The sequence below is a fragment of the Entelurus aequoreus genome, linkage group LG01 (genome assembly GCF_033978785.1).
Source record: "Entelurus aequoreus isolate RoL-2023_Sb linkage group LG01, RoL_Eaeq_v1.1, whole genome shotgun sequence".
Classification (NCBI taxonomy): domain Eukaryota; kingdom Metazoa; phylum Chordata; class Actinopteri; order Syngnathiformes; family Syngnathidae; genus Entelurus; species Entelurus aequoreus.
This window is the reverse complement of record NC_084731.1, coordinates 14,943,030-14,967,750: the sequence shown is the minus strand read 5'-3', so window position 1 is coordinate 14,967,750 and position 24,721 is coordinate 14,943,030. Positions and strand designations below refer to the sequence as shown.

The 24,721-nt window shown below is 37.1% G+C and overlaps 2 protein-coding genes across 4 annotated transcripts in view; both read left to right on the top strand.

Moving 5' to 3' along the window:
- The window catches only part of LOC133661029 (plexin-A1-like), a 234,172-nt gene extending 224,154 nt beyond the window's left edge, over window positions 1–10,018 (top strand). The window contains exons 14-15 of the mRNA XM_062064396.1: window positions 7,923–8,019; window positions 9,966–10,018. Coding sequence (XP_061920380.1) covers window positions 7,923–8,019; window positions 9,966–10,018 — 150 coding nt within the window. The remainder of the gene's footprint in view (window positions 1–7,922; window positions 8,020–9,965) is intronic.
- LOC133648406 (plexin-A1-like) overlaps window positions 7,896–24,721 on the top strand; it is a 155,580-nt gene continuing 138,754 nt past the window's right edge. For all 3 annotated transcript variants that reach the window (XM_062044473.1, XM_062044481.1, XM_062044464.1), the window contains exons 1-2: window positions 7,896–8,019; window positions 14,368–14,558. In XM_062044473.1, coding sequence (XP_061900457.1) covers window positions 14,409–14,558 — 150 coding nt within the window. In that variant the 5' untranslated portion in view covers window positions 7,896–8,019; window positions 14,368–14,408. The remainder of the gene's footprint in view (window positions 8,020–14,367; window positions 14,559–24,721) is intronic.

Sequence of the window (24,721 nt, the reverse complement as noted above, 5' to 3'; positions counted from 1 at the left end):
CTGATGCAAAGTGGAGAAGTGTTCTGTGGTCTGACGAGTCTACATTTCAAATTGTTTTTGGAAACTGTGGACGTCATGTCCTCCGGACCAAAGGGGAAAAGAACCATCCGAACTGTTATAAATAATACATGTCAGTGTTTATCTGTAAATAACAATATATAAATAATAAATGTCAGTGTTTATATGTAAATAATATATAAATAATACATGTCAGTGTTTATCTGTAAATAACAATATATAAATAATAAATGTCAGTGTTTATATGTAAATAATATATAAATAATAAATGTCAGTGTTTATATGTAAATAATATATAAATAATACATGTCAGGTTTTATCTGTAAATAATACATAAATAATAAATATCAGGTTTTATCTGTAAATAATATATAAATAATAAATGTCAGGTTTTATCTGTAAATAATATATAAATAATAAATGTCAGTGTTTATCTGTAAATAACAATATACAAATAATAAATGTCAGTGTTTATCTGTAAATAATATATAACTAATAAATGTCAGTGTTTATCTGTAAATAATATATAAATAATAAATGTGAGTGTTTATCTGTAAATAATATATCAATAATAAATGTCAGGTTTTATCTGTAAATAATATATAAATAATAAATGTCAGCGTTTATCTGTAAATAACAATATATAAATAATAAATGTGAGTGTTTATCTGTAAATAATATATAACTAATAAATATCAGTGTTTATCTGTAAATAATATATAAATAATAAATGTGAGTGTTTATCTGTAAATAATAATATATACATATTAAATACCAGTGTTTATCCATTAAAAAAAAATTAAATGTCAGTGTTTATCTGTAAATAGGCGGAAGGGGCCTATCCCCAGGTGCATGTCTTTGGAGGTGGGAGGGGCCTATCCCCAGGTGCATTTCTTTGGAGGTGGGTGGGGCCTATCTCCAGGTGCATGTCTTTGGAGGTGGGTGGGGCCTATCCCCAGGTGCATGTCTTTGGAGGTGGGAGGGGCCTATCTCCAGGTGCATGTCTTTGGAGGTGGGAGGGGCCTATCCCCAGGTGCATGTCTTTGGAGTTGGGAGGTGTCTATCCCCAGGTGCATGTCTTTGGAGGTGGGAGGGGCCTATCTCCAGGTGCATGTCTTTGGAGGTGGGAGGAAACCGGAGTCCCCGGAGGGAACCCACGCAGTCACGGGGAGAACATGCAACCTCCACACAGAAAGATCCCGAGCCCGGGATCGAACTCAGGACCTTCGTATTGTGAGGCACATGCACTAACCCCAGTACCACCGTGTTGCCCATTTATGCCGGAAACCCTTTGGCCAAATGCATATTCAAACTCATGTCACTAGTGGACTTCTGTGGGATGGAGGCAGGGCAGGAGGAAGTGTTGTAAAGAAACACATAATGAGAGGAAAAGGTGTGTGGAAGGAGGAGTGTGTGAAAGGAGCAAGCAGCCAGACATGTCAGGGAACAAATTGAAAATGCCAATTCCACTTTGGAGCCCACCAGCTCAGCCGTTTATAGATTTTTATTCCAGGTGTAAATGAATGGTGTCCACAGAACAATAACCTCTCTCTATCCATCTTTCCCTCGGCCATTTCTCCTTCACCTTGCTCTTGTATTATCCTTTCACCCTTCCTCCAGCCCACTGCTCTTCCATCTTCTACCATGTCTTGTATTATCCTTTCACCCTTCCTCCAGCCCACTGCTCCTCCATCTTCTACCATGTCTTGTATTATCCTTTCACCCTTCCTCCAGCCCACTGCTCTTCCATCTTCTACCATGTCTTGTATTATCCTTTCACCCTTCCTCCAGCCCACTGCTCTTCCATCTTCTACCATGTCTTGTATTATCCTTTCACCCTTCCTCCAGCCCACTGCTCTTCCATCTTCTACCATGTCTTGTATTATCCTTTCACCCTTCCTCCAGCCCACTGCTCTTCTATCTTCTACCATGTCTCGCTTTCTTCCATCATGTCTCTTCCCCTTTCCATACTACAGCATGTTTCGTATTTCTGTTGCAAGGCATTGTGGCCAGTAAGTTGTCTGTTTGGTCCAGATGGCTAGGAATATTTTTTCCAGTTTATTTGGGTAAGCACACCATTGTTGTCAAAACAGCATAGCTTCAAATTCCACATGTGAAGTGACTGTCACTTCACTCCAACATCTCACCCTTCATTTGCCCTCACTTCTAGAAGCAGTAGTTCTACCTCTGTATATTCAGCTTCAAAAAGATAAGGTTGTGAATCCTCATTTGTCTAAAGATGGTCGTCTTTGTTGTTTGTTACCAAGTCTGCCATGAATAGAAGACAGGCCTTGTTTCTGGAAGTAGGAACACACATTTGTTGCCAGAAGTCGGAAATATTGTACATATCACATATTGTTATGAATGTGTATGTTACTACATTATATATATACTTGCAGTGTGTATAATGTACATATTACATATTGTTATGAAGGTGTCTGTTACTACATTATATATATACTTGCAGTGTGTATAGTGTACATATTACACATTGTTATGAAGGTGTCTGTACCTACATTATATACATATATATATATATATATATATATATATATATATATATATATATATATATATATATATATATATATATATATATATATATATATATATATATATATATACATACATATATTTATATATATATGTGTATATATATATATATATATATATATATATATATATATATATATATATATATATATATATATATATATATATATATATATATATATATATGTATATGTATACTTGCAGTGTATATATTGTACATATTGCATATTGTTATGAAGGTGTCTGTTACTACATTATATATATACTTGCAGTGTGTATATTGTACATATTACATATTGTTATGAAGGTGTCTGTTACTACATTATATATATACTTGCAGTGTGTATATTGTACATATTACACATTGTTATGAAGGTGTCTGCACCTACATTATATATATATATATATATATATATATATATATATATATATATATATATACTTGCAGTGTATATATTGTACATATTACATATTGTTATGAAGGTGTCTGTTACTACATTATATATATACTTGCAGTGTATATATTGTACATATCACATATTTTTATGAAGGTGTCTGTTACTACATTGTATATATATATATATATACTTGCAGTGTGTATATAAAACGTTGATGGAGTTGATTTAGAGGCCTTAAAGGCTACAATGGGGACTCCTATTAGCTGCATTTTTTTTTATCATCTTGGAAATAGATAAATAAAAAAGGTGTGTTCTTGTGTTTTATAATGATTGAGAACGATAGGCAACATTTAAAAAAAAAAAAGTGCAGTTCCCCTTTAAATCATAGTTCAAGGTGACAAGAATATATTTAAGTATTCATTTAGATAACCAAAAAGAAAATGTTTGGAGTATTGACTTGTTTAGAAGATATGAAATGGTAAATACTTGGGGTATTTACCATTTCGGTTCAATACAAATACGTGTATTTGTATTGAACCGTTTCGGTACGGGGGTTCCGGTTCGGTTCGGAGGTGTACCGAACGAGTTTCCACACGGACATATTAAGTAGCGTAACGCACGTTGTGTAAACAATGCACACCGAGGCACAACACACGGCATGCTAGCAGCTAACGGGCTAGGATAGACTGACCATACGTCCTCTTTTCACCGGACATGTCCTCTTTTGCGGAGCTGTCAGGGCGGAGTTTCTTAAATGCCTCAAATGTCCGGCATTTTGAGTTAGGGTTGCGTGTATTTTCAATGTACGTTCAGGGTTAAGAAGGGGTTAAAAACAAAACAAATTGTGCGCGCAGCAGCATTGGTGAGGGCAGAGAGAGAGAGAGAGTTATGATAAACGCGCATGCGTCGCCAGGCTCTGCTTTTTATCCATAGATTTATCACATTTAATGTTTTATTACCTATAGCAGGGGTGTCAAAAGTGTGCCCCGGAGGCCATTTGCGGCCCACAGCTAATGTTTTAAAGGCCCACGGCACATTCTAAAAATACTATTCAAATAAACAAAAACATAACAAGAGTGGAATAAAAAAGCTTAAAGGTTAAATGTAATTTAGAAAAAGTTGCAATGTTGACTAATAAAACAAAGCTGTTTTTTTTTTCTTTCAAACTGTCATTGCTCAAAACATAATATTGAATCAAAATCTATGTTATTATGAATTATTGACCTATCCAAGGTTCCCATTACTTCACATCAAATATTCCACTAAGAAAAATATTTTTGGTCGAAGATAAATAAATAACCCAAAAATGTATATTTTGTTGTTTTCTTACTGTACCGAAAATGAACCGAACCGTGACCTGGGGCGGTATAGCTCGGTTGGTAGAGCGGCCGTGCCAGCAACTTGAGGGTTGCAGGTTCGATCCCCGCATCCGCCATCCTAGTCACTGCCGTTGTGTCCTTGGGCAAGACACTTTACCCACCTGCCCCCAGTGCCACCCACACTGGTTTAAATGTAACTTAGATATTGGGTTTCACTATGTAAAGCGCTTTGAGTCACTTGAGAAAAAACGCTATATAAATGTAATTCACTTCACTTCACCTCTAAACCGAGGTATGTACCGAACCGAAATTTTTGTGTACCGTTGCACCCCTAGGAAATATGTTTCTGTGCAGATGATAAGATTGCCACCTTATTTCCAGCCTTTCAGAGGCCAGATAAAATGAAGTGGCGGCTCACATCCGGCCCCCGAGCTTTGAGTTTGACACCTGTGCTTCGACCCATGCTCATTTGTTATTGTTTATCAGCGTATCTTCCAGCATGTTTTGCATAGTTTCCATTGATGCTACTTCGCCAGGAAAAGTTGCACACCACGGTGTTACTCCCAGGAAAATACCAACCTGGATCCATACCAAAACATACCTCTTCCAAAGGTATTATGGAAATCATTTCCCATGGATCCCTGTGTGTAAAACCGTACAGCGCCGAAAATATTGTCAGCGGTAAAAAGCTTTGAATGAAATTTCCGTAGCAGACTCCGGGCTCCCACGAGGTGCACGGAGACGTTCTCGCTCATTTGAATATCGCTGTGCCTTAAGAGCTCGCTCGGTGTAAATCATCCAATCGCAAAATGTGAAGAATGAATTAATCAGCCACTCGCACATTGTGACATTGCTCTGTCCTCACTCTCATTTTCTTATCTTTTCCCCACACATTTCTTGTACTTGAGGGCCCTTTCCCATGCTCAAATCATCCCAATTCACTATTGTTGCCGATAAATCAGTATCACGCCGGAGTGGTTGATATCAAGTCGTGGTTAGAATAGGCCTGTGTTGTGCCGGAGCCCCCAGGCTTTCACATAGGGCTGTATCGCCGCTACAGTAGTACATAATAGTCCTACTATCTCTCATCCTGGGGCCGTCGGAGGTAGTGACCATCACACCGGGAGTGAGAGTGAGAGGATAGCCTCTGACTGACCGGGTCAGGAGGTTACCATGGACTGTGTCCGCAGTCATGGCTCACCATGTTTGCAGGACTCGCTATCAAGTACAGTCGTGGTCAAAAGTGTACATACACTTGTAAAGAACATCATGTCATGGCTGTCTTGAGTTTACAATCATTTCTACAACTCTTATTATTTTGTGATAGAGTAATTGGAGCACATACTTGGACTGGACTCTCACTATTATGTTAGATCCACTAAGGACTGGACTCTCACTATTATGCTAGATCCACTATGGACTGGACTCTCACACTATTATGTTAGATCCACTATGGACTGGACTCTCACACTATTATGTTAAATCCAATATGGACTGGACTCTCACTATTATGTTAGATCCACTATGGACTGGACTCTCACTATTATGCTAGATCCACTATGGACTGGACTCTCACACTATTATGTTAGATCCACTATGGACTGGACTCTCACACTATTATGTTAGATCCACTATGGACTGGACTCTCACTATAATATTAGATCCACTATGGACTGGACTCTCACACTATTATGTGAGATCCACTATGGACTGGACTCTCACACTATTATGTGAGATCCAATATGGACTGGACTCTCACTATAATGTTAGATCCACTATGGACTGGACTCTCACACTATTATGTTAGATCCACTATGGACTGGACTCTCACTATTATGTTAGATCCACTATGGACTGGACTCTCACTATTATGCTAGATCCACTATGGACTGGACTCTCACACTATTATGTGAGATCCACTATGGACTGGACTCTCACACTATTATGTTAAATCCAATATGGACTGGACTCTCACTATAATGTTAGATCCACTATGGACTGGACTCTCACACTATTATGTGAGATCCACTATGGACTGGACTCTAACACTATTATGTTAAATCCAATATGGACTGGACTCTCACTATAATGTTAGATCCACTATGGACTGGACTATCACTATTATGTTAGATTCACTATGGACTGGACTCTCACACTATTATGTTAGATCCACTATGGACTGGACTCTCACTATTATGTTAGATCCACTATGGACTGGACTCTCACACTATTATGTTAGATCCACTATGGACTGGACTCTCACAATATTATGTTAGATCCACTATGGACTGGACTCTCACTATTATGTTAGATCCACTATGGACTGGACTCTCACTATTATGCTAGATCCACTATGGACTGGACTCTCACACTATTATGTGAGATCCACTATGGACTGGACTCTCACTATTATGCTAGATCCACTATGGACTGGACTCTCACTATTATGCTAGATCCACTATGGACTGGACTCTCACACTATTATGTTAGATCCACTATGGACTGGACTCTCACACTATTATGTTAGATCCACTATGGACTGGACTTTCACACTATTATGTTAAATCCACTATGGACTGGACTCTCACACTATTATGTTAGATCTACTATGGACTGGACTCTCACACTATTATGTTAGATCCACTATGGACTGGACTTTCACACTATTATGTTAGATCCACTATGGACTGGACTCTCACACTATTATGTTAGATCCACTATGGACTGGACTTTCACACTATTATGTTAGATCCACTATGGACTGGACTCTCACACTATTATGTTAGATCCACTATGGACTGGACTCTCACACTATTATGTTAGATCCACTATGGACTGGACTCTCACACTATTATGTTAGATCCACTATGGACTGGAATCTCTCACTATTATGTTAGATCCACTATGGACTGGACTCTCACACTATTATGTTAGATCCACTATGGACTGGACTCTCACACTATTATGTTAGATCCACTATGGACTGGAATCTCTCACTATTATGTTAGATCCACTATGGACTGGACTCTCACAATATTATGTTAGATCCACTATGGACGCCACACCGTTTTATAAGCCGCACAGATCATAGCGTAGGAAAAAGGTATTGGCTTAAAGTCCAGAATTGATGGTAGGTGATCTATTTCATGTTGCATTCAGCCTCAATCATTTCAGGGTGTCATTACACAGATTAGTGTGTTTCCCGCCGTTAATGCCTTGCCATCGCATCGCCGCTTTGGAATCGTTCTTGTCTCATTTAAAGTGATTCCATAAAAGTGATTACGCCGCCAAAAGAGTCAATTACATTTCATCTCTTATTAGTTCAGGATGCAAAAATGAAATTAGATGGGAACGTTATTGTGGGAGATATATTAAGCTTTTCATTCATCACTGAAATAGCGGGAGTCATCTCTTCATCGAGTGCGTGCGCGGTGTTAAAATCACAATATCGCCCGTCTCTCATCATTCATGTTTACGAGCGGAGCAGGTTAGGACATCACTGCCAGCTCAACTCAATTGGCTTTTTATTTGTGCCACATTCTGCAGTGATTGGAGGTGTCTGGTGATGATAGTACTGCTGCACCTAATTCCATCTAAATGTCAACGCTTATCTCTGCTGCCTTGTTGTTGACAGTATGCCTACGAGGGGAACGACATCAGTGACCTGCCAGTGGATTTGTCCGTGGTCTGGAATGGGAACTTTAACATCGACAACCCCTACAACATAAAAGGTAAGTTGAGGGTTCAAAGTCATCGTTATTACTGTATTGTCAGGACTGCACCTACTAAATTTTAAAAAGAAAACAAAATGTTTTCCCATATATTACCTCTCACCGGACTATAAGCCGCAGATATATACGTTATGAAAGTAGTTATTCACACAGAAATATTTTGTAAATGTTTATTTACATACCTTATATGTTTTCAAACCTGTGTCTGTAACGCGGCAGTAAAACGGCCGGATCAGACAAAACACAAGTCATCGTCATGGACCTACTACCCAGCAGGCACAAGACATTGATACAACGTTGATTATATATATATATATATATATATATATATATATATATATATATATATATATATATATATATATATATATATATATATATATATATATTTATATATATATATATATATATATATATATATATATATATATATATATATATATATATATATATATATATATATATATATATATATATATATATATATATATTAGGGCTGCAACAACTAATCGATTAAATCGATTAAAATCGATTATAAAAATCGATTATAAAAATAGTTGCCGATTAATTTAGTCATCGATTCGTTGGATCTATGCTATGCGCATGCACAGAGGCTTTAAAAAAAAAAAATTGTTTTATTTTTATTTTTTATTTTTTTAAATAAACCTTTATTTATAAACTGCAACATGTACAAACAGCTGAGAAACAATAATCAAAATAAGTATGGTGCCAGTATGCTGTTTTTTTTCAATAAAATACTGGAAAGGATAGAAATGTAGTTTGTCTCTTTTATCCGATTATTAATCGATTAATCGAAGTAATAATCGACAGATTAATCAATTTTCAAATTAATCGTTAGTTGCAGCCCTAATATATATATATATGTGTATATATATATATATATATATATATATATATATATATATATATATATATATATATATATATATATATATATATATATATATATATATATATATATATATATATATATATGTATATATATATATATATATATATATATATATATATATATATATATATATATGTATATATATATATATATGTGTGTATATATATATGTATATATATATATGTATATTAGGGCTGCAACAACTAATCGATTAAATCGATTATAAAAATAGTTGTTAAAGAGGTTCATTTAGCCTACTAATGTGTATTTATAAATAGTTGATTTATATAGGCTAGTAAGGTAAACTTGTCAGGTACAAAACTTTACCTTACTAGCCTATATAAATCAACTATTTATAAATATAAAAATAGTTGGCGATTAATTTAGTCATCGATTCGTTTGACCTATGCTATGCGCATGCGCAGAGGCAATTTAATTTTATTATTTTTTTAATTTTATTTTTTTAATTTTTAATTTATTTTTTTATAAACCTTTATTTATAAACTGCAACATGTACAAACAGCTGAGAAACAATAATCAAAATAAGTATGGTGCCAGTATGCTGTATTTTTTTTGTCAATAAAATACTGGAAAGGATATAAATGTAGTTCGTCTCTTTTATCCGATTATTAATCGAAGTAATAATCGACAGATTAATCGATTATCAAATTAATCGTTAGTTGCAGCCCTAATATATATATATATATATATATATATATATATATATATATATATATATATATATATATATATATATATATATATATATATATGTATGTATGTATATATATATATATGTATATATATGTATGTAGGATAGGATGCTACCTGTGCAACAAATCCAGTTGTGAAATGTCCTTGCTCCTAAATATTCCGAAGTCATCTTTATTATAAGAAAATTGAAGAGTTTGGGAACAACAGCAACTCAGCCACAAAGTGGTATGCCACGTAAACGGACAGAGAGGGGTCAGCGGATGCTTTCTGCACAGTCAGTTGCTACAGAGCTCCAAACTTCATGTGTCCTTCCAATTAGCCCACGTACAGTACGCAGAGAATGGGTTTCCAGGGCCGAGCAGCTGCATCTAAGCCATGCATCACCAAGTCCAATGCAAAGCGTGGGATGCAGTGGTGTAAAGCATGTCGCCACTGGACTCTAGAGCGGTGGAGACGCCTTCTCTGGACTGATGAATCACACTTTTCCATCTGGAAATCTGATGGACCAGTCTGGGTTTGGAGGTTGCCAGGAGAATGCTACATTTCGGACTGCATTGTGCCGAGTGTGACATTTGGTGGAGGAGGAATTATGGTGTGGGGTTGTTTTTCAGGAGTTGGGCTTGGCCCCTTAGTTCCAGTGAAAAGAACTTTGAATGCTCCAGGATACCAAAACATTTTGGACAATTGCATGGGATGGCACTTCAAGTTCATATGTGAGTGAAGGCAGGCGGCCAAATACTTTTGGTAATATAGTGTATCTTGTGGCTGACAGAAATTCAAATATACTTAGTACAGTATTTTGTTTTTTGCCCTATTTGACTTAAGGCTCAACCCTCACTTACCACAGCGTCCCCTACTGGTTCAGCCAGTCATTGCACTCAGCTGAAAGCCCATTAAAGACTGGATGTACATTTTTAAAGGTGAATTTTCTACGCCTTCCGTGCCAGCGAAAGCAAAGAGTGATAATGTTTAGGGTTGAAGTGGTGGAAGGAGACAATGAGATCATGTCTGCTGGATATAATCGCTGCTCTACAGAGCTGGCGCCATAATTATTACTGCCCGTATAGCGCGGGTCCGGTGAGGTAAAGTGGAATTATTGCCACCTTCAAAACGGCTTGCAGGTGACAACATGAAGATGTAACATGAGTAATGATGCTGGGTTTTATTGCTACGAAGCAGCGGTCATGTCACTGTAATGTGATTAGCTACCAAAGGTCAGTCACAACACAACGTTGTGTTTTTATCTGAGCTGTATATAAGTCTGTAATAAACTGTTATTAGGCTTCCAAGTAGAGGTGGGGAAATAATCGATTTTTTTAGACGCATCGCAATTCCGACATGGAGGATTATAGAATCGATTAGTAAACATCAATAATCAATGTATTTGTTGTAAGTAAACACAGTTGTGTCTGAGTGCAGTGAGTCACCTCACCCAGAGATACACCAGCTCCTTTACTATCAAGCCTACTAAGTAGCCTAAAAAAAAATAAAGAATAAAAAAATCACATGTACATAAGTATTTGGTCTTTGCTCAATACTTAGTTGATGCACCTTTGGCAGCAATTACAGCCTCAATGTTATGTAAGGGGGAGTAGACGGCACAGACAACAAGGGGGCGTAGTTTAGCTCTATGATTTATTATATATATATATATATATATATATATATATATATATATATATATATATATATATATATATATATATATATATATCATACTTGCCAACCCTCCCGTTTTTAGCGGGAGACTCCCGGTATTCAGCGCCTCTCCCGATAACCTCCCGGCAGAAATGTTCTCCCGACAAACTCCCGGCCACGCCCCCTCCAGCTCAATGCGGACCTGAGTGGGGACAGCCTGTTCTCACGTCCGCTTTCCCACAATATAAACAGCTTGCCTGCCCAATGACGTCAAAACATCTACGGCTTTTAGGGAGTAGAGTGCACAACTGCGCACACAACAAGGAGACGAAGCAGAAGAACGAGGAAGTTACAGACATGGTGGCGCCGTCGACGAGCAAGATGAAGAAATACGCTTGCAATTTCCAAAACGAATGGAAACAAGAATTTCAGTTCATCCAAGGACAGTTCGAAGGGGAAGGGGTATGTTGCCTGTACATTTTGTAGAACAGACTTCTCCATTGAACACGGTGGCCGAAATTATATACTCAGTCATGAACGGAGAAGTTAAACAGGACAATGCTGCCATCTACTGGATAGCCTCCAGAACACTGAAGTTCAAGTATTTATTTTATTTATATGTATAATAAAATAAATAAATAAATATATATATATATGTATATATATATAGCTAGAATTCACTGAAAGTCAAGTATTTCATACATATATATATATATATATATATATATATATATATATATATATATATATATATATATATATATATATATATATATATATATATATATATATATATATATATATATATATGAAATACTTGAGTTGGTGAATTCTAGCTGTAAATAAACTCTCTTCTTAACCATGCCCTTAACCACGCCCCCAACCACACACCCCGCCCCAAAACCAAGTCCACCAACTAAAACCAAGTCTGTTACATGTTAAGTTTGTTTATTATTGCAGTTAAGTCCTTAAATAAAATAGTGAACATACTAGACAACTTGTCTTTTAGTAGTAAGTAAACAAACAAGTCCGTTAATGGTCCTAAAACCAAGTCCTCCAACTAAAACCAAGTCTGTTACATGTTAAGTTTGTTTATTATTGCAGTTAAGTCCTTAAATAAAATAGTGAACATAGTAGACAACTTGTCTTTTAGTAGTAAGTAAACAAACAAGTCTGTTAATGGTCCTAAAACCAAGTCCACCAACTAAAACCAAGTCTGTTACATGTTAAGTTTGTTTATTATTGCAGTTAAGTCCTTAAATAAAATAGTGAACGTACTAGACAACTTGTCTTTTAGTAGTAAGTAAACAAACAAGTCCGTTAATGGTCCTAAAACCAAGTCCTCCAACTAAAACCAAGTCTGTTACATGTTAAGTTTGTTTATTATTGCAGTTAAGTCCTTAAATAAAATAGTGAACGTACTAGACAACTTGTCTTTTAGTAGTAAGTAAACAAACAAGTCTGTTAATGGTCCTAAAACCAAGTCCACCAACTAAAACCAAGTCTGTTACATGTTAAGTTTGTTTATTATTGCAGTTAAGTCCTTAAATAAAATAGTGAACGTACTAGACAACTTGTCTTTTAGTAGTAAGTAAACAAACAAGTCCGTTAATGGTCCTAAAACCAAGTCCTCCAACAGAAACAGAGAGGAATTCTTCTACCAACTAAAACCAAGTCCGTTACACGTTAAGTTTCTTTATTATTGCAGTTAAGTCCTTAAATAAAATAGTGAACATACTAGACAACTTGTCTTTTAGTAGTAAGTAAACAAACAAGTCTGTTAATGGTCCTAAAACCAAGTCCACCAACAAAAACCAAGAGGAGTTCTTCTACCAACTGAAACCAAGTCTGTTACACGTTAAGTTTGTTTATAATTGCAGTTAAGTCCTTAAATAAAATAGTGAACATACTAGACAACTTGTCTTTTAGTAGTAAGTAAACAAACAAGTCCGTTAATGGTCCTAAAACCAAGTCCTCCAACTAAAACCAAGTCTGTTACATGTTAAGTTTGTTTATTATTGCAGTTAAGTCCTTAAATAAAATAGTGAACATAGTAGACAACTTGTCTTTTAGTAGTAAGTAAACAAACAAGTCTGTTAATGGTCCTAAAACCAAGTCCACCAACTAAAACCAAGTCTGTTACATGTTAAGTTTGTTTATTATTGCAGTTAAGTCCTTAAATAAAATAGTGAACGTACTAGACAACTTGTCTTTTAGTAGTAAGTAAACAAACAAGTCCGTTAATGGTCCTAAAACCAAGTCCTCCAACAGAAACAGAGAGGAATTCTTCTACCAACTAAAACCAAGTCCGTTACATGTTAAGTTTCTTTATTATTGCAGTTAAGTCCTTAAATAAAATAGTGAACATACTAGACAACTTGTCTTTTAGTAGTAAGTAAACAAACAAAGACTCCTAATTAGTCTGCTGACGTATGCAGTAACATATTGTGTCATTTATACACCTATTATTTTGTACACATTATGAAGGACAAACTGTAAATATTGATTATTAATCTACTTGTTCATTTCCTGTTAATATCTGCTTACTTTCTGTTTTAACATGTTCTATATACACTTCTGTTATTCTTCTGTTCTTTGATATATTACATTAGTTTTGGATGACACCACACATTTGGGTATGGATCCGATACCAAGTAGTTACAGGATCATACATTGGTCATATTCAAAGCCTGGCTGATAACGGGTGGATCCCTAATTTCAATCTTTGTGCAGTCGTCCTTCATTCCGTCTTCCCGTCTGTCCCTTTTCACCGTCTGCCTCCAACCTATTTCTCAACGGCGATAATCATCTGGTGTCGTATGAGAAAATACTGATATGTTAATGTAATTAGAAAGGAGTCATTTAGCGTAGAGTAATTGGTGCGGGGTTGCTTTAAAGCCGCTCCATGACCGATGGGATTTGGGGATGGAATAGCAGAGCGAGCGAGAGAGATTCCTGGGGCAATCGGCGGGGAATATTGCATTTACTTGGTGACTCTGAACCCGTTTGTGAAATACTAATGAAAAATGAATAGCATTTTGTTCTGCCCCGCCAATGAAAAGGCTTCTGCTTGTGCTCCTCAGCTCACCTGTACAAGTGCTACGCCCTGAGGGACAGCTGCGGCATGTGTCTGAAGGCCAACCCCAGGTTCGAGTGCGGCTGGTGCGTACAAGAGAAGAAGTGCTCCCTGCGCCAGGAGTGCACGCCCGCCGAGAGCACTTGGATGCACGCCACCACGGGGAACAGCCGCTGTGCACACCCCAAGATCACCAAGGTAAAGCACGCATGTCTCCAGGGGAACAAGCATGGCACGCCCTGTCATAATAACCTGCGGTTAGTCAGTTTTCACAATATTAATATAGGAGGTACATGTCAGGTTCAAACACTGATGACATTTATTAAACAGACGAGAAGCAAGGAATCATGCAGAGACAGAGTTCAATTTTGCTCAATTGAGGAGAGACGTGTTTTGGGCTGTACACTTAGTTACAGATCCAAACTACGTTCTAAAAGTCCAGCCCACGTGCTTCCTCTATTTATTTGGGAGGTCCCTGTAGGGATGATGTTTGATAAGAAATTATCGAGTTCGAGCCTATTATCGAATCCCCTTATCGAACCGATTCCTTATCGATTCCCTTATCGAGTCCAGATAAGTTGTTGTATATGGAAAAAAACACACAATATTTGGTTTAACAAAAGCTCACTTTTATTATATAAGAAAAAAATAAAATCTAATAAATAAATAAATATTGACTGTTACCCCCCTAAAAAAATTTAAAAAAATATATATATATTGACTGTTGTTACCCAAAGTATATTAAGTGGGATTTTTCAGAAAAACAAATATATACAGTATCACAAAAACAACCTGTCTCTGTGATCACTATAGGTGTATATTTTATATTTTATTTTTGCAAAAATATATATATATCTATTTTTATATTGCTCTTTTTATCTTTGGTATGAACAATATTATGTAAACTCGAAGTTATTATTATTTTTTTGGTTCTTTGTTGTTGCTATTTTTGTATTACAACATTTTATTATTTGATCATGTTGTACTGCATTTTAATCTTTTGTTTTGTGATTGTGTGATGTTTTTTGCCTGGACCCCAGGAAGAATAGTCTCCACTGCGGTGTAGACTAATGGGGATCCTTAATAAACTAAACTAAACTATAAATAATAATATAGTGTTAAATAAAATCAGTCCCTTGGGCACACAACTGAAAATAATACAGCTCTCCAAAAAGTGCACTTCTGCTGCTATTGGAACATAACTGTTTGTTATGATGCTTTGACATTTTTGCACTTGATTTCTTTATTGAAAGAAAATTCTATGAAGAGAAAAGTTGTTTGCAAATGTGGTTACAATGCTGAAAAATGAAAAGTTAAAGCTAAAAAAAGAAATACACTTTGTTGAGTTGAAATCTTTCTTTATAGGGGGAAAGATGTTATGAGCTAGGGAACACAACAACTACACTACCCATCATGCAACGGGAGTGACGAGCATGCGCGGTAGCCCCGAAAAGTGTTGTTGCATGTCGTCACCCGTGAAAGTAAACGTCAAGAACTCAGCCAACACGCCTCGTCTGCATTATTTATAATTAGACAGACAACACATATACAGTGTGATTTTGTTTTGTTTACAAAGAAAGAAAAACAAAAGTTAAAAAAGGGAGATGTGTTGTATATATATGTATGTGCTGCGGTTGCTTTAAGAACGTTGCGACAGCTGCCGTAAAGGAGGTGCGTTGCTAGCCTGGTTGCTATGTTTCCCGTTGGTCGTAAAAGTGTTGGTCATGTGTTTTACCCTGCTCAAATCTCTCAGTAAAGTTATTCATTGGATTATATTGTTTTGAACTTTATTATTCCATTGTTTTTCCTGCTTTCCCTATCTGCGCCTAATGACTGAGCTACGTGACGTCAATTCTTGTGATGTCTCAAGGGGCATTCTGGTCGGGACGGGATTCGTTCCGAGGGATTCGAATAAAGAACTAACTCTTTTTCTTTACTATAGTGGTCTCGATAACGGGTACCGGTTCTCAAAAAGGGATTCGAGTCCGAGGACTCGGTTCTTTTCTTATCGAACAACCGGGAAAACCGGTTTCGAGTATCATCCCTAGGTCCCTGGTTACATCACTGAAGCTGTCGCTAAAGGAAGGAGGGTAATCTCGACAGCTCCAGTTAGACACAATGTATTATTATACAAGAAATGCAAATGTGCCTGACAGTCGTGATATCGCTTTGTCTCTGCTCTGTCTGCGCCACGGTACTCCATGTTCGGCCTTGGCAGTCAGCAGGCCGAGTCTGGAAACAAACACTGACACGAGACTGGCGCGCAATCTTTTGGATTGCCAGCTTTGCACAGACAAAGAAAAATACAATTCCAGCACAATTGATAATAACGATAACAACGGCCCTTAAGCATAAGAGTTGTGTGATAATACATACCGTATTTTTCGGACTATAAGTCGCAGTTTTTTTCATAGTTTGGCCGGGGGTGCGACTTATACTCAGGAGCGACTTATGGGTGAAATTATTAACACATTACCGTAAAATATCAAATAATATTATTTAGCTCATTCACGTTGACGGAAGCAGATTTTTTCATATATCCATATTTAAGTGTTACTTCTTTATTTTCATAGTCATATTACAAAACAGCTAGTGTTCTTCCTATTGTGCTCTTTTGGTCTGCAAGTACTGTGTGTCGGCCTTGATAGTTTGGTATGCAGGGAGTAGCCATAACTCAGGGAGTAGCCATAACAACGAAGGTGGGAGCGAGGGACAGATGGAAGAAGGCAGCACTTCCGTGGGTTTGGGGAGGAGATCGATCTTAGCCGCGCTAGTGAACGCTTCTGTACTGGATTGGTGTCACGTTTGTTTTCAAAGCTTTGAAAATAAATCACAAAATACCCATTCTGTCTGGTGGTCAAATTTGAGCTCAGCTTATGTCATCAAAAGAACTTGGGAGTGACCAGAAGCTTAAATTCCCTGGAGGAACATCTGGTCGAACGCAACAACGTACAGTAAGAGACTAGACGTATAAGATTTCATGGGATTTAGCGATCAGGAGTGACAGATTGTTTGGTAAACGTATAGCATGTTCTATATGTTATAGTTATTTGAATGACTCTTACCATAATATGTTACGTTAACATACCAGGCACGTTCTCAGTTGGTTATTTATGCCTCATATAACGTACACTTATTCAGCCTGTTGTTCACTATTCTTTATTTATTTTTTCAAATGTCTATTCTTGGTGTTGGCTTTTATCAAATACATTTCCCCAAAAAATGCGACTTATACTCCACTGCGACTTATATACGTTTTTTTTTCCTTCTTTATTATGCATTTTCGGCCGGTGCGACTTATACTCCGAAAAATACGGTACATAATTATTCTAACAATGAATTAATGTTATGTATTTATTTATTCCGGTAGACATACATAGCAACACTTCCTCACTCTTTCCAATTTGACAGACATGCAACGGCACCCACCGGAAAGGGATACGGGAAAAAAGCAAGAATGTTTATCCATATCCCGCCCCTAATTTACAATCACCTTATATGTTGGTTATATATGTTGGTTATATAGTTCTAGTTTCAACAGCAGATTTGATGGATACATGACAATTTCAGAACAAAAATAACATGCTGTAAAACACATTGTCAATAGCCTTGTCTGGTGTGTTATGTCCCTTCTTTTGCACCTGTGTCCCACAGTTGAGATAGTCCAAACAAAAACAAAAAACAAACAAAAAATAATAAATAAAAAAATAAATAAATACAAATAAAATAAAATAAAATAAAAAAATAAAATAAAAATAAAAAAGATAGTCCAAACAACTAGTCATGTTTTTGATAGTTTCCCAACAACACATTTTTTTACCGCAAGGTTTGAACACTCTTAGGCTAGAAGACTCACATTGTCCCACAGTTTCACCCCCCGCTAACGTTTGAGCCTTGAATGTGGAATATACTATATTATGTTTGAATTTCAGGACACCCCTGAGTTCATGTGAACCATCTCTGAGTGGAAACAGACTCTGTATATTTGCAGGTAGAGCCCTTTGTGAAGCCATAAACATAGCTTGAAGGCTACAGTATTGGGTTATATCATGTCGTTTAAGAAAATTACTCATTATGAACCGATCATTGGTATGTGCTCTATATGGGGCATAATGTATTATTCTAATTGCCTTTTTCTGGAGCTTAAATAGATTTGAGTGGGTTTGTTTGTTTGCATCTTCCTTCATACACTTTTCAAATGTCCTTGTAGACAATATTTTCACTATATTAGGCCTCATTTCTTCCCTGACATGTTCCGACTGTCTTCTTCATCACCAAAGGCAGGACTCTAAAAGAAACCTCACACCTGAAGACACACACACAATACTCCATTTCCTTGCCAAAATCATACTTTTAATGTGAAGGACTATAACACAAACAAAAAGAGGGATTAGAAATGGGGGACCTCGTATCACAGGGGTGTCAAATCAGGCCCGGCGAACAGATTTAATCCGGCCCGCAAGATCAGCTTGTTAAATATAAAAATGAGCTGCATTATTTTAATGAAATAAACTGCTGTTTGAGTGTAACCCACGTCACACGCGACAGTGTTTAAAGTTGACGCGTCAGCTGACTTTTAGCACCCTCTGGATTGGCTGCTGACACTCCAATCAGCTGCTCTTGCTGTGGCTGACAGGCAGTATCGACACACGATACCTTCTTTTATTGTGAATTATCCACTCAACGGATAAAATAACAAAACCTTAAAATGCAAAGACTTAAGTGAACTTGGCCATCATCTTTTTAGTTTGAGTTCCATGCAGCGTTTGCAGTTGTTTGAATGCACCATGCGCACCCTGAACTCCATTGTAAAAACGTGTGTTTCTACATGTGTTTGTTCTATTTTATTTGAGGCTTAAATCTACCATGTTCACGTTTGGTTAAGTTTGTCGTCATTTTACCTTGATGGTGTCATTTTGACAATTGTTTTGATATATCATAATTGTAATATTTGAATGATGGTGAATGAATGTGTTGTGGCAATTGCGGATTTCGTCAATGCGGCGGTTTGAGGAAACACTCGATTGCTTTTTCAAACGTTTTGTAGTGAACTGCCAACTTGAGAATCCTCGACAGGAAGTGATTGAAGTTAAATGTCTTTGTAGAAACACTGATACAAAGTCGAAGTTGATTGTGTTCTCAGACCTGGGATTTTTCTGTCTATAGTCGGAAATCTGTCTTTTTTATCTCTGTAAAAAAAATTTTTAAAATATTTTATGCTTTTCTTAGTTTTTTCCGACCTATGATGTGTGTTAAAATCTTGATCTGTCTCTTTGCCATACCTGCCAACAACTACGGTTTGCCCGTAATGAGTACAGTTTTTAACATCCGGTGGTAAAAACTAAGTTTTTTTATTAAAAATTGAAGCTGTGAGAGTCCAGTCCATAGTGGATCTAACATAATATTGTGAGAGTCCAGTCCATAGTGGATCTAACATAATAGTGTGAGAGTCCAGTCCATAGTGGATCTAACATAATAGTGTGAGAGTCCAGTCCATAGTGGATCTAACATAATAGTGTGAGAGTCCAGTCCATAGTGGATCTAACATAATATTGTGAGAGTCCAGTCCATAGTGGATCTAACATAATAGTGTGAGAGTCCAGTCCATAGTGGAACTAACATAATAGTGTGAGAGTTCAGTCCATAGTGGATCTAACATAATAGTGAGAGAGTCCAGTCCATAGTGGATCTAACATAATAGTGTGAGAGTCCAGTCCATAGTGGATCTAACATAATAGTGAGAGAGTCCAGTCCATAGTGGATCTAACATAATAGTGTGAGAGTCCAGTCCATAGTGGATCTAACATAATAGTGTGAGAGTCCAGTCCATAGTGGATCTAACATAATAGTTTGAGAGTCCATTCCATAGTGGATCTAACATAATATTGTGAGAGTCCAGTCCATAGTGGATCTAACATAATAGTTTGAGAGTCCAGTCCATAGTGGATCTAACATAATAGTTTGAGAGTCCAGTCAATAGTGGATCTAACATAATATTGTGAGAGTCCAGTCCATAGTGGATCTAACATAATAGTTTGAGAGTCCAGTCCATAGTGGATCTAACATAATAGTTTGAGAGTCCAGTCAATAGTGGATCTAACATAATATTGTGAGTGTCCAGTCCATAGTGGATCTAACATAATAGTTTGAGAGTCCAGTCAATAGTGGATCTAACATAATAGTGTGAGAGTCCAGTCCATAGTGGATCTAACATAATATTGTGAGAGTCCAGTCCATAGTGGATCTAACATAATAGCGAGAGTCCAGTCCATAGTGGATCTAACATAATAGTGTGAGAGTTCAGTCCACAGTGGATCTAACATAATAGTGTGAGAGTCCAGTCCTTAGTGGATCTAACATAATATTGTGAGAGTCCAGTCCATAGTGGATCTAACATAATATTGTGAGAGTCCAGTCCATAGTGGATCTAACATAATAGTGTGAGAGTCCAGTCCATAGTGGATCTAACATAATAGTGTGAGAGTCCAGTCCATAGTGGATCTAACATAATAGTGTGAGAGTTCAGTCCATAGTGGATCTAACATAATAGTGTGAGAGTCCAGTCCATAGTGGATCTAACATAATAGTGTGAGAGTCCAGTCCATAGTGGATCTAACATAATAGTGTGAGAGCCCAGTCCATAGTGGATCTAACATAATAGTGTGAGAGCCCAGTCCACAGTGGATCTAATATAATAGTTTGAGAGTCCAGTCCATAGTGGATATAACATAATATTGTGAGAGTCCAGTCCATAGTGGATCTAACATAATAGTTTGAGAGTCCAGTCCATAGTGGATCTAACATAATAGTTTGAGAGTCCAGTCAATAGTGGATCTAACATAATATTGTGAGAGTCCAGTCCATAGTGGATCTAACATAATAGTTTGAGAGTCCAGTCCATAGTGGATCTAACATAATAGTGTGAGAGTCCAGTCCATAGTGGATCTAACATAATAGTGTGAGAGTCCAGTCCATAGTGGATCTAACATAATAGTGAGAGTCCAGTCCATAGTGGATCTAACAAAATAGTGAGAGTCCAGTCCATAGTGGATCTAACATAATAGTGAGAGAGTCCAGTCCATAGTGGATCTAACATACTAGTGTGAGAGTCCAGTCCATAGAGGATCTAACATAATAGTGTGAGATTCCAGTCCATAGTGGATCTAACATAATAGTGTGAGAGTCCAGGCTGCTAAGTCAAACAAATACTCTCGCTGTGTTTGTTTCCCAGCAACTCCGCCTTCCAAATAACAAACATGTCAGCTTTTGGTGTGAGGCTGGTCACGGGGGCTATGTACTATGTACCTGGCGATAGAGACGTCAAAGAGCTCAAAGCCATCACTTCCTGCTTGACAGGAACCACCAAAGGCGATCCTTTGGACGCAGCAAAAAAAAAGTTGAACTCGCTGCATCGTTGTTTGGCCTCGGCGGGGAAAAGTGAGCATGTTTGGAGGGTAGCCATCTTGGACACATTACCATGACTGCGAGCACAACACAGATGGGCTGGCCAGGAGGAACACACTGATGTGATTAGAGGTGATGACTACACCGGGGTATGGCTGTCTGTGTGAGACACAAACAAAGTGTGTTGATTGTGTCGCACCGTGAGTGCTGAGAGTGTTTGTTGACAGGGTGGGTGGGCCGAGGCGTGGAAACACTACGGCGCACCCATCTGTTGCCATCCATAACCGTGGAGGTGGTCTATGTCCAACTGTGACCCCGGTCACTGGCCCCACTGCTCACCTCAGGGACTGGTATTGTAGAGCAGGGGTCCCCAAAAACCTTTTTTGCACCAGGAACTGGTTTAATGTAGGCATTATTTTCACGGACCGGCAGATAAATGAGCAAACAAGTGCATGAAGAAACTCAGCATAACGTTGAATTAGTGGGAGCCCCCTGGTCTTTACCCTTTGCAAGTAGACTTCTGGTAACACTTTACTATGGGGAACATATTCTATGTAACACATACTTAATTTACAGTTATTTGGACACTAGGGGAACATATTCCGAGTAACAAAGACTTAATTTACAGTTATTTGGACACTAGAGGAACATATTCTAAGTAACAAAGACTTAATTTAGAGTTATTTGGACACTAGGGGAACATATTCTAAGTAACAAAGACTTCATTTAGAGTTATTTGGACACTAGGGGAACATATTCCGAGTAATAAAGACTTAATTTACAGTTATTTGGACACTAGGGGAACATATTCTAAGTAAAAAAGACTTCATTTACAGTTATTTGGACACTAGGGGAACATTTTCTAAGTAACAAAGACTTAATTTAGAGTTATTTGGTTACTAGGGGAACATATTCTAAGTAACAAAGACTTAATTTAGAGTTATTTGGACACTAGGGGAACATATTCTAAGTAACAAAGACTTAATTTACAGTTATTTGGACACTAGGGGAACATATTCTAAGTAACAAAGACTTAATTTAGAGTTATTTGGACTCTAGGGGAACATATTCTAAGTAACAAAGACTTAATTTAGAGTTATTTAGACACTAGGGGAACATATTCTAAGTAACAAAGACTTCATTTAGAGTTATTTAGCCACTAGGGGAACATATTCTGAGTAACAAAGACTTAATTTAGAGATATTTGGACACTAGGGGAACATATTCTAAGTAACAAAGACTTAATTTACAGTTATTTGGACACTAGGGGAACATATTCTAAGTAACAAAGACTTAATTTACAGTTATTTGGACACTAGGGGAACATATTTAAAGTAACAAAGACTTAATTTACAGTTATTTGGACACTAAGGGAACATATTCTAAGTAACCAAGACTTAATTTACAGTTATTTGGAGACTAGGGGAACATATTCTATGTAAAAAAGACTTAATTTACAGTTATTTGGACACTCGGGGAACATATTCTAAGTAACAAAGACTTAATTTACAGTTATTTGGACACTAGGGGAACATATTCTAAGTAACCAAGACTTAATTTACAGTTATTTGTACACTAGGAGAACATATTCTATGTAAAAAAGACTTAATTTACAGTTATTTGAACACTCGGGGAACATATTCTAAGTAACAAAGACTTAATTTACAGTTATTTGGACACTAGGGGAACATATTCTAAGTAACAAATACTTAACTTACAGTTATTTGGACACTAGGGGAACATATTCCGAGTAACAAAGACTTAATTTACAGTTATTTGGACACTAGGGGAACATATTCTAAGTAACAAAGACTTAATTTACAGTTATTTGGACACTAGGGGAACATATTCTAAGTAACAAAGACTTAATTTACAGTTATTTGGACACTAGGGGAACATATTCTAAGTAACAAATACTTAATTTACAGTTATTTGGACACTAGGGGAACATATTCTAAGTAACAAAGACTTAATTTACAGTTATTTGGACACTAGGGGAACATATTCTAAGTAACAAAGACTTAATTTAGAGTTATTTGGACACTAGGGGAACATATTCTAAGTAACAAAGACTTAATTTACAGTTATTTGGACACTAGGGGAACATATTCTAAGTAACAAAGACTTAATTTACAGTTATTTGGACACTAGGGGAACATATTCTAAGTAACAAAGACTTAATTTACAGTTATTTGGACACTAGGGGAACATATTCTAAGTAACAAAGACTTAATTTACAGTTATTTGGACACTAGGGGAACATATTCTAAGTAACAAATACTTAACTTACAGTTATTTGGACACTAGGGGAACATATTCTAAGTAACAAATACTTAACTTACAGTTATTTGGACACTAGGGGAACATATTCTAAGTAAAAAATACTTAACTTACAGTTATTTGGACACTAGGGGAACATATTCTAAGTAACAAACACCTAATTTAGAGTTATTTGGTTAGGGTTAGGGTTAGTAATGGTGAATATGTCGTTAGGGTTAGGGTTATAGGACGGCGTGGTGCGGTTGGGAGAGTGGCCGTGCCAGAAATCTTAGGGTTCCTGGTTCGAACCCCAGCTTCTACCTACCTAGTCACGTCCGTTGTGTCCTTGAGCGTTCTCCTGGCAACCTCCAAACCCAGACTGGTCCATCAGATTGCCAGATGGAAAAGCGTGACTCATCAGTCCAGAGAAGGCGTCGCCACTGCCCTAGAGTCCAGTGGCGACGTGCTTTACACCACTGCATCCCACGCTTTGCATTGGACTCGGTGGTGCGTGGCTTAGATGCAGCTGCTCGGCCATGGAAACCCATTCCATGAAGCTCTCTGCGTACTGCACGTGGGCTAATTGGAAGGTCACATGAAAGTTTGGAGCTCTGTAGCAACTGACTGTGCAGAAAGTATTTGCACTACAGTGTTTCCCATAAACTGCCAAGATACCTGTGGCGGTGGGGGCGTGGCTA